Below are 10,341 nucleotides of genomic sequence, written 5' to 3'. Positions count from 1 at the left end.
CCCCCTTTGCGTATCTGGGGACTTGGATTTGCTGTGGGGAGTCTGGTCTGGAAGGACTTGGAATGCAGGTTTGGTTTCAGGAACACAAACCTCATATCCCTTTGGAGCAACAGCTGCTGGTGTGTACTGTGAAGCGACGTATCTACGTGTGATGCTAAATAACCCCCTGCTCCATCTGTACCTGCAGTTTTCATATCCATCACCCACGTCCATCGCACCAAGCCACTGTGGAAGAAGAGCCCCCTCTCCAACCGCTGGTGGACGCTTACTGTGGCTGTCGTGTGAGTATCCCTGGGCCCTGACGCGGCGCTCCGCGGTGCGGAGGGAAGGAGGGCTGTAGGTCCTCCAGCACCAGTTTGCTGGCGCGGAGGAAAGGGATTAATACGTGGCAAGGGTTCTGCGCTGCTGAACCTCACACAGGTGAAGCATCCCTGTTGTGAACTCGGCAGTGGTACGTCTGGGCCTGAGCCCTGATCTGCAGCTCCTGGGAAGCGTGTTCGCTCTGCTGAGGTCTGCTGTGTCTGTCTGTGATCCTAGATTGCTGGGGCAAGTGGCGCAGACTGTTCTGGACCTGAAACTCTGGGAAAACCTCAGTTCTCCATTGACCTTTAACTACGTTTCCATCTCCCCCGTCTCATGGCTCCTGGGTTTTCTTTCCTTGATCCTCGTGGTTATCATCAACGAGATTGTCAAGCTGCACGAAATCAGGTATGGGGGTGGTAGGGGAGATGGAGACAAAGGGCAGGAGCCTCACTGCAGCCTGGCCTTGAGCTGCAGAGGGAACAGGGTGGGGAATAAAAAGGAAAAGATGATTGCATTGTGTAAATCACCTGGCTATTGTGTGCAAGCTCATGTTCCACCTCTCCGGGAGGAAGCACAGGGGAGGAAAGAGGGTCAGGGGTGGGCAGGGGCAGTGATTGGGAGCAGGAAGGGAGACCGAAATTTCCTTATCTCCCTCCAATGAGGAGGAGACAGCCAAGGTCTGTGAAATACCAGTATGGCTTGGAGAGGGCTGTTCTCTCCATCTTGTCCCAGGAGGACAGGGAGGCATTGAATCACAGTGGAGGAAATACGTCTTCACACGCTGCCTGAACTGTGGGACTCGTTTTCACGGGAAGTGGCTGAAGCCAAGAATTCGTAGCAGGCAAAGTGACTGGCTGTTCTAGCACAGGGAGCAGCTGGAGCTGGGAGTTAACACTACTGAGCATGGATTCAGGAAAGGGGGCTGGTGAGGAAAGGCGGTGGGGGTTACAGGGAGCCGTGATGGGGACAGAGCCCTCATCTCTGTTCCTGGGAGGGGATTCTGGGCCTTTCTCTGCTGCGTCTGGTGGCCTTGGATATAGGACTTGGCTGGGTGGGGTAGCTGTGCGATGATGGGTTGCTCTCTGGATTTGATTCTCCTCTCAAGAGCAGCAGAAGGCCCAGGTCAGGGGTTTCTCTGTTTCTCAGGGCTCAGGAACCAGAGCGGGGCAGCTTTACCTGCCTTTTGTCCCTCCACGTACCGACTCTGCTCTCTCCTGTCTCCTCCAGGGTCCGGGTGCGTTACCAGAAGAGGCAGAAGTTGCAGTTTGAAACAAAGCTGGGGATGAATTCTCCGTTTTAAAACCTCCCAACTTGAGTTCCCTGGGGCCAGGGGCAGACAGACACATCCTGCACTGGGAGAGCGGCTGCACCAAAGGCTCAGGGAGTTTCTTTCACACATGCAAACCAGACGGCCTCCTTGCAAAACCGCATCAGCACCTTCCTTCCTGGGGGGCCCAGGCAGGGCACTGCCATCAGGATCCCCCAGCAGGTATGCAGCCCCTCCCTGGCCTGCCAGGGTGCTCTGAGGGAGCCTGCAAGCTCTGGTGGCTGTTCAGGCTGCTCTTCCTTTATTTATTACTAGAGGTTTTTGTTAGTATCACGGTGATGCTGAAATCAAGTGACTCCTTCCCTCTGTGTGAGCAGATGGGTTTCCTTGACCTGGCAGGACAATCTGGGGCCAGAAGGGGAGAGACGTAGGGCTGCTGAGGCCAGAGATTTCTATTGAAACCCATTTTTTCCTTCTCTGCCTGCTTTCCTGGATGATGTGCATGTGCATGCTTGCGCGTGCCCTCACCTACCTCTGTCAGCCATCTCCCCTGCACCTCCAGGAGCGCTAGGTGCCAGGTGAGGGCTGGAGCTCACATTCCCAGAGGGACGCTGGAAGGGGTCTTGGGCACCACGCTAGAAAAGCCCCGCAATGGCCAGCTTGTGCCAGGCCTGCCCTCTAGCGTTGTTGCTGTAGCCACGTGCCAGCTGTCGAGTACTTTGAGAGAAGGATGAGGCAGGGCTTTAAGGAAAACTTGTCTGCATCTGACCCTGCTTATAAGGTGCACAGGGAATCAGGACAGCTCCCTCCAGCCCTGCTGATCCAGCTCGTGTATGCTTTAACAGCCCCCAGAGAGGCAGGGTTGTAACTGTCCTCCTTTTGGTGATTTGGATTGCTGTTCTGCTTCAGTAAAATGCCTGCTTGAGAAGGCCACGGCAGTATTTGTAGCTACAGAGAAAACCTGAGACCTGCCTACCCCTGCCATGGAGGGAAGGAGATGTCTTTCCATCCGCATCTTGCGGCTGTGACTAACACGGAGCTGGTGGACGGCTCCTTTCCCAGCCAGGGACCCTGCTGCTCTCCAAGGCACGGGAAGCCCCTCTCATCATGCCTTTCTGTGCTAGTGTTTGGAACTCTCCCCTTCATGCTTCTGCCCTCATGGCTGTTACCTGTTTTTCTGGAGGTCCCTTCTTCATCTGACCTTCCACTGAGGGCTCTGTAACCCGCGGTTTGCCCCGGCGCAGCACATGTGCTCCTGTACAGACCCCAGCAGTACTGGGAACACTGGTGCTGTTGAGGGCTGACACTTGGGGGTCAAACAGGAGCACACAGGCTTGGCTACCAGAATATTTGCAGCTCATGGAGATGCTGACTCTCTTCCTAGTTCTAAAAATTGGCTAAACCTGACAAATCCTGGCACAGTTTTTGCTTCCAATATTAACACTAAATACACGGCTGTTTCCCTTTGGTGTCCAAGGCTAAGAAGTGGCTGCTGCTCCTTCCCTGGCAGGCAGGGAGCTGGACGGGAACCCCAGCCCTACCCGCTGCTCCACCTCGTCTTCCTCTCATTTCAGCAAACGCAGGGAGGACGCACACTGCGCGTCTCTAAGCAATACCCTTCTGGCTGCGGGTCTGGTAGGAGCGTGGAGCAGGGGTAGGGTCAGTCTCTGCACTCTGGGGACAGAGGGGGGCTGCTGGAGGGGGCCAGGTGCGGGTGTCTGGAGACCGGGGCCCTGTTCCTGCAGCTGGAGCAGCTGCAGAGCAGCCGTTTGGGCTCTGCTGCTGGCAGGGCTGGGTGGGGGGAGCCAGGCAGGGCTGGGAGCCAGGTGCTCGCTGGGGAAAGGCAGGGCTGCCCTCCTGCATCGCAGCAATACCCGGCCAGTCCTGCTCGCAGGGGGTCTGCTCACCTCTGCCAGCTGGGCTGAGCTCTTCCTTCGCTCCTTCCAGGTCCGCAGGGCTGCCTGGCTCAGGGAGAACACGCTGCATTTCTCAGTCGCGCTTAACTCACTGCGTGCCAGCTGCAGATCTGTTATCACTGGCACTTGAGAAACCAGCTTGTCCTTCTGATGCCAGGGCTGGCTGGCAAGTGGGACACGATCTCCTCCGTGGCCAAGCTGAGCTGCCACTAGAGGCAGCGCCAAGCCACTCACTGCTATCCCCGCAGGGCAGCTTTCCCCGACCTAGCTCTTGCTTTGTGCCACTTAACTGTTGTAGGTGATAAAAGGCAGCAGCTACCAGGGCTTCCTGCTGGCCACACCTTCCTCTAGAGGAGGCAACTCTGAGGTTTCCTTCTCTGGGTGATCACAAACGTTTATTTTCCTGCACCCTCCTTCCCACGTTAGACTTGGAGGGAGCCAAGGCGTAGGAACGGAGCCTTTTGGATGGTGTTGCCATTGCCACCCTCCCCTCCGCCACTGAGGCACCTGAGGACCAGGGTGAACGGCTTCAGTATGAAGTTTCCTACATCGAGATGTTTTTAAATGGTGTATATTTTATATTAAAATTTTTGGGATGTATGTAAAAATATTTGATTTGTATTAAAACTTGTATAAAAAAAAAGAAACGAACCCTAACCCGCACACATCCACTGTATGAACGGCAATAAACAACTGTCTTGGTAACGCCCTGTGAGCGTGGGAGGGCGTTTGCACCCAGCAGGGCGAGGAGGTCAAAATGTGTTTGTTGGTCATGGCACAGGTAACGGGGTCACCTCTGGGCCAGGAGCACAGCCCGAGAGCTGGATTCTCCTGGGATCTGATCCTGGCGCTTTCTGCCAGTTTCTGCCCAGCCCGGGGCGGATGCGCAGCCCTGCAGGCCCTGCCCAGAGAAACTCCTCACTCACCTCCTGGTCTCTGCGGTCCCAGGCAGAGCGCGTGTGGTTGCTGGGATGGTCGCTGCCGACTGCTTCGATGGTGAAAGGGCTCGGGGTGAGCTGCGACAGGCCCTGGGAGCACTGGAGAAAAACACAGTGGCGAGATGAGGAGCCCTGGGCTGCTTGTCCTGAGCAAAGCAGGACCCGACGCTGGGCAGAGGGGCACAGGAAGGCAGTGCTGGTCCCCAGCACGCTCACCGCACGTTACTGCCACGTAGTAAGGCTCAGACTGAGCATTAACCTCGCTGGAGGCGACAGCAGAACTCTTACCAGGGAGATTATCTGAGGAAACCCAGCTCTTAAGCACTCAAGGGGCAGGATAAAGCTGATCCTCGATGAACTTCAAACAGAGCAGGAGACAAGCTCGTATGATTTGACACGAAGGAGACAACTAGGCAGAACTATCAAAAGGGTAAAATATGCCCCACTGTTTAATAGAATTTAGTCTTAACGGATGTTAGTGGAAAACAAAACACATGATCAACACAAACAGAGCAGATGGTTTAAAATCTGTTGTCAGTCTGGTGCTTACATGGGCTATTTTTTCCCCTCACTGTCTTGCTGCACAGAGCAGGTGCAGCCAGGGTCAGTTAGTCCCAGTTGCAGTGTACATAACTTACACACCATACAGTAGCTTCAAAATAGAGATCTAGAGCTTAAAAAATAGGCATTCTTCTGCAAAACAAATGTTTAATTCCCTTATTGACAATGAGAGCAACATGATGGTGCCCTCAGGTGGCTCAGACAGCGACAGCTCCACCCCAGTGTCCTCTTATCCCTGACCCCAGAGTACAAGACTTGCAGTTCTGGTTAGTAAATATATATAATAAATCACATTTAAAATATATACATTGGCCTTTAAAAAAACATTTACAGTTTTATCAACATTGGAAAAAAATAACTGGGCTTGCCCCAGATTGACTTGTGAGAATAAAAATCAGTTTTAAAAGGTTTCTGCAAACCTTTCGTTAAAGTGCCACTGGTTGGAGCTGTTTTAAAACCAGTCAGGTCCATGGCGCAGCACTTGCCTGTCGGACTCGGTCATTTAAATACACTCAATGTGATGTATAAAACAGAGCAACCAACTGGCCAGGAGAGAGGTGTCTAAATCGCCTCAAACTGACCTCAAGTCCCAGCCAATGATTTTATTTTATTTTACTTTTTTCAGGGATTTTTCATCTGTGCTTTTCAGCCCAAAGCCAGGCTGGCGCCTCCCGCCATGCTGGGCCCGTGGCACAGCCGCTGCTGGTGAGCCCTGGGGACCCGAACAGGCGGGCTCCGCGCCTTTCTCAGTGCAGGGAGCGAGGGGCTGCGAGCAGGCAAAGTCAGTCCCAAACTCCCCAAAGGGCTGGGGAGCACCCGCCTCTTCGGCCACCTCCTCCCTTTCCAGTTGGGTTTTGTGCGGGTGATTTTTTTAAAAAGGGGTAAGGGTTGGAATTTTTTTTCCCTTCGTCTGGAATTTTTGTAACAAATGGCACTTCAGTCCAATCTTAGGTTCCCTTCTGGTGCTCTGATGCTTTCATTTGCTTGGCATGCCGAGTGCAAGCCAAGTTTGGGGCTCTTGGACATATTTAGACATGCACTACTAAACAGATCCTGCTAGAGAAATCTGTCTTCAAGCTATGCAGCCGTTCCTACTGCTTGGATGCAATGAGCTATCACTGCTGTTCCCCTGCTGCAGCCACGGGGCTGTGACTGCATCCAGCGTGTATTTACAGTAGCTGTTGCTGAGCTGAATTCACCCCGTGCATGCGGGGTCACCTCTCCCGCTGGGTTTTAGTGCGAGGAAGCATCGTGCGCAGTCCCAAACGCTGCCACCGCTTAGCGACGTTCAGGGCTGGGTTTGTGCCAGCACCTCCCTGCAGGGAGGGGCAGCGGGAAAAGGGGGCCACCCCCCCAAAAAAAAAGGGGAAATAGGGGAGGGAAAACAAACCAAAAAAAAAAACAAAAAACAAAAAACCCCGCTAACCACTCTGCTACTTCTGCCCTGGGAACACTGGGGCCGGCAGTTTGTGTCGCACAGTGGCAGCAGAGGGCAGCCTCAGTGTAGCAGCGCGATCCTGCTGGGCGCACAGCCGTGTGCGGCCTTCGGCGCTGCGCAGGCATCCTGCGAGGACCCTGCAGCCATCCTCGGCGCTGCGGGAGGGTGCAGGTAGCCCCCCGCGTCCCGCAGCTCTGCAGGCTGTGCCAGCCCCCTCCTGAGGGGCTGTGGGTCCCAGCGGGGGATTTCGATCCGCTCAGATTACACGCTGCCTGACGCTGATGCGTTTGGAAAAAGCAGCAAAAAAAGCAGGAAGGTTCCTTCTCACTCCGTAAGCTGCCAAATCGCGACAAGCCCTGTCTTCTTTTAGCTGCTGTCAGGCCCTGCCGGGGCTGGGATCTGCTCAGTAAATAGCCAGCTCCGTGGCGGCTGCCCAGGGAGGTCTTTCCTTTGACACTTTGTTGGCAGGGGATAAATAATAAGAGGCAGGACTCGGCAACGCAGTGTGGAAAGAAAAAGGTCCCTTGTGGAGGCTCCTCAGTGCTGTGCGAGGGAGCGAGGGCTTCTCCGCGGCCTCCAGGACCACATGCGCAGCCCCTCCGGGCTCTCCTCCTGCTGCCAGTCTGGTGGGAAACGCCTGACCCCCGCGGCTGTGCCGGAGCGTGTGACACGGAGCCGGGTGGCTCTGGGGCCGGTGACACGGGGTGGGTGAGGAGGGGCAGCCACGTTCCCGGCCACAGTGCAAAGTGCAGGGAGGGAGGCGGCTGGAGAGACCTGGAGGCACCACGCGGCACCGGATCCGCTCTCCCCCCATCACGACGGCACTGGCAGAGCAGCCGGAGGCGGGGAAGGGAAGGAGGGAGCAAGCCTCAGTCCAGCATCGCGTCCAGCTGGTCGGCCAGATCATCGAACATGTTGCTGATGTCCTCCAGGATGTTCTTGGCCGAGTGCACGGCCCCAGGGGGGCTGGGGAGGGAAGGGAGAGTTGGTTAAATGCTGCCCCTACGCTTGAGGTGCCGTTGGGCAGGGGCAGCCAGGTGGGACCTGACCCTCCCGGTCACAGCTGGGCTGGAGCACGCACGTCCTGGTGGGTCGCAGGCACGTGGTGGCCGCGTGCAGGTGGCTGCAGCCCGTGCTCAGTCCTTGGGGCTGCCCGGGAACCCACTGCCGCCTGCCAGGGCTGCAGGCCCCAAGCCCTTTGCCTGCCCCGCCTGGGGGCTCCCCACTTCCACTCCCCAGGATCTCACCCCAGCATTTTCCTCTCCCCCAGCACCACCTCACCTCTCCACCTCCTCCGCTGTGATCTTCTTCTCAGCTGCCTGCAGCGCAGCAGCCAGGGTGGAGTTGGTGTGCTCCAGCCGCTGCTGGACCAGGGCGGTCCCCGGGGCAGCGGCCAAAGGCTTCGGCGACACCTTGCTGCTTGCCTCTAGCGTCAGAGGGCTGGGAGCGGCCAGGGACCCGACCACATCTGGCACCGCCTCGGGGGCTGCCCAGGGAGCAACAGTGTGGCGGGAGGGCTGCAGGACTTGCTGGTAGATGGTCTTGGGCCCGGAGAACACCAGCTTGGTGGATGCCACTGAGGTGTGCTTGGCGGGGACGTCTGCAAGGGAAGAAGCCTCGTGGCACGTGGTGGCACAGGTCCCCCTTGCCTCCTGGCCAGCCGGGGATGCTGTCCTGACCCAGCAGGGGAAGGAGGGAGCCTCAGGCCTTGCCACCGCCTCAGAGAGACCCCCCTGAGACCCCATACCTGGAGCAGGTGTCCTCACCACGGCAGTGCTGAGCAGCTCCGTGGGGCTGGGGGCTTTGGTGGGGCTCGGTGTCTTCTTGATCCCCTTCTCCAGCGACAAGATGCTCTTCTCTATCTCGGCAATCCTGAACTCCACGCTGTCATCATCAAAGGTGTCTCCAGCCAGCCCGGCCCGTGGTGCCGGCCCAGTGGTGGGGCCCACAATGCTCACAGCTTGGGCCTGGGCGTACTGGGGCGCGGGGCTGCCACCCGCCTCTGCCTGCCCTGCCAGGCTGAATGCCTTCAGCACAGCCTGCAGCGGCTCCCGCTCCTTGAAGCGGGGCCGGCGCTTCACCGTGTCCGACTCGGTGAGGTTGAACTCCAGCACGGGCGGCTCCTTGGTGGCAGCAGGTGCCGCCGGCTCCTTCCCAGCAGAGCACGGGGGCTCTGCAGGCTGGGAACTGGGCTCTGCATCCTGCACCGCAGCGTCGGCCTTGGGGTGCCCAGCAGGCTTCGGACGCTGCTTGATGGTTAAGTTGCCTTCTTCTGCAAAGGGGATGCACTCGCTGGAGCTGTTCTGGGAGGATGAGGAGACCTCGGGCTTGGCCTCCTCCTCCGTGTCTGAGCAGGCGTCCTCCCGCCCGACCTGCACAGCCTCCGTCATGGGAGCGCTGGGCTCACTCAGTGTCCGTCTCCGCGGCTTGCTGCTCTCAAAGGCGTCCCTGCCAGCGTCAGCAAGCACGGTACTGCCAGTATCACCGCCATCATAGGACCGATCGTCCACACTGGCCCTGGAGAGAGAGTCCTGAGCCACATGCAGAGGTTTTGGAGCCAGAAGGGGCTTGGGTGGGCTTGCCCCGGGTGTCCCCTCCAGTGCAGCTGCCAGGTTCCTCACTGTCCTGCTGCGACTGGTGTCACCGGGGCTGGCACCCGCATCAGCCATGTCCTGGGGGACAGGAGGCTGCTGCTCGGGGTCGGGGGGCTGCTCGCCGTTCGCCTCGGTGGCAGGGGTGCTGGAGACAGAACTGAGACGCTTGGGAGGTGGCGGAGGGGGTCCCTTGCGCTTGGCCCGGATGGCGAAGGATTGGCTGCGGGTCACCTTGGCTTCCGCCTGCAGGCAGGCCCGTGGCATCTGGCTGCGGCCCGGCCGCCGCGTCAAGGTGGCATAGGAGCCCAGGGTGCTGGTGGGCACCCCCTCCTCCTCTTCGTGCTCTCCATCTGACAGCGCGTAGCGGTTCAGGCTGTGCGACCGCTTCTTGTACTTGAAGCCTTCGCCCCCGTTGTGCTGCTCCCCTGCCTGCCAGGTGCCCGGGGCCGCAGCAGTCTTGGACGGCTCGGTGGGGCTGCACTGGCTGTGCAGGTAGGAGAAGGCTTTTTGGGCTGATGTCTGCAGGCTGCTCTTCTGCCCAGAAGGGAAGGAGGGGTAGGGGTGTGCCAAGGTCTTGGGCTGCTCGGCCCCCAGGAGGGAAGGGGCCGTCGGGGATTTCAGGGAGACGTGCGGGTACATGAAGACATACGGGGCCGTCGCCTTGTTGGGGGTCTGGGGAGGGGTACAAGGGGTGACTGCTGGTGGCCCTGCAGGGCCAGCACCTTTCTGAGCCGTTGGCCGGGCGTACTGATCCGTGCCTTCAGGCAAGTTCCTCTCCTTGAGAGGGCTGCCCCCGCTGCCGTTGGCGTAGCCGTTCAGCCCCTCGGGGGAGACGAGCTTCCCAAAGGGCTCGGGGCTGGGCCGTCCCGGCAGGCTGGCCGGGCTCTCCTTGCTGCGGGGTGGCGCGCAGGACTGCCCGCTGCTGCTGCTGCTCTCCCCGCTGCCCAGGCTCTCCTGCGAGGGGCTAGAGAGGTGCCGGGACAAAACATTGTCCTGCGAGTGCCCTGAACCTCGGGACCGCACCCCGATGCTCTCCTGGCTCCGCGACATTCCCTGGCTGTTCTTGATGCTGAGCGTCTCGTGGCAGCTGTTGGACATGGCTGTCTGGAGCTCGTAGCTGAGCTCGCTGTCCTGGAATGTTGTCATTTTGGGAGTGTGTGGGGACTGGCATTCCCCATTCTCCAGTGACTCAATGGTGACAATGTCCAGGGCACCGGGGACTTTGCGTCTTGCCAGGGTGGCTTCTGCTTGGTTGAGGCTTTTGCGGAGGTCTCTGAGCTTCTTGACGGCCAGCATGATCTTCTTCTGGTGGCCTGTGGGAGGG

The 10,341-nt window shown here is 58.4% G+C and overlaps 2 protein-coding genes across 11 annotated transcripts in view; one reads left to right on the top strand and one right to left on the bottom strand.

Annotated features, from left to right (window-relative positions):
* The window catches only part of TMEM94 (transmembrane protein 94), a 50,308-nt gene extending 46,112 nt beyond the window's left edge, over positions 1–4,196 (top strand). For 5 of the 6 annotated variants that reach the window (XM_035342066.1, XM_035342067.1, XM_035342068.1 and 2 more), the window contains 3 exons: positions 188–281; positions 538–708; positions 1,531–1,603. In XM_035342066.1, coding sequence (XP_035197957.1) covers positions 188–281; positions 538–708; positions 1,531–1,603 — 338 coding nt within the window. Of the gene's footprint in view, positions 1–187; positions 282–537; positions 709–1,530 lie in introns of all 6 variants that reach the window. The other variant, XM_035342064.1, reaches the window with a different exon arrangement.
* A 648-nt stretch (positions 4,197–4,844) lies between these two features.
* The window catches only part of CASKIN2 (CASK interacting protein 2), a 33,102-nt gene continuing 27,605 nt past the window's right edge, over positions 4,845–10,341 (bottom strand). For 4 of the 5 annotated variants that reach the window (XM_035342060.1, XM_035342063.1, XM_035342061.1 and 1 more), the window contains 3 exons: positions 8,171–10,330; positions 7,705–8,023; positions 4,845–7,389 (listed from right to left, as the gene is read on the bottom strand). In XM_035342060.1, the coding sequence (XP_035197951.1) occupies positions 7,293–7,389; positions 7,705–8,023; positions 8,171–10,330 (2,576 nt within the window). In that variant the 3' untranslated portion in view covers positions 4,845–7,292. Of the gene's footprint in view, positions 7,390–7,704; positions 10,331–10,341 lie in introns of all 5 variants that reach the window. The other variant, XM_035342059.1, reaches the window with a different exon arrangement.

Source organism: Oxyura jamaicensis, chromosome 18, assembly GCF_011077185.1.
Source record: "Oxyura jamaicensis isolate SHBP4307 breed ruddy duck chromosome 18, BPBGC_Ojam_1.0, whole genome shotgun sequence".
Lineage (NCBI taxonomy): Eukaryota > Metazoa > Chordata > Aves > Anseriformes > Anatidae > Oxyura > Oxyura jamaicensis.
Note: the sequence above shows the minus strand (reverse complement) of the source record. Positions and strands in the feature narration are given on the sequence as shown.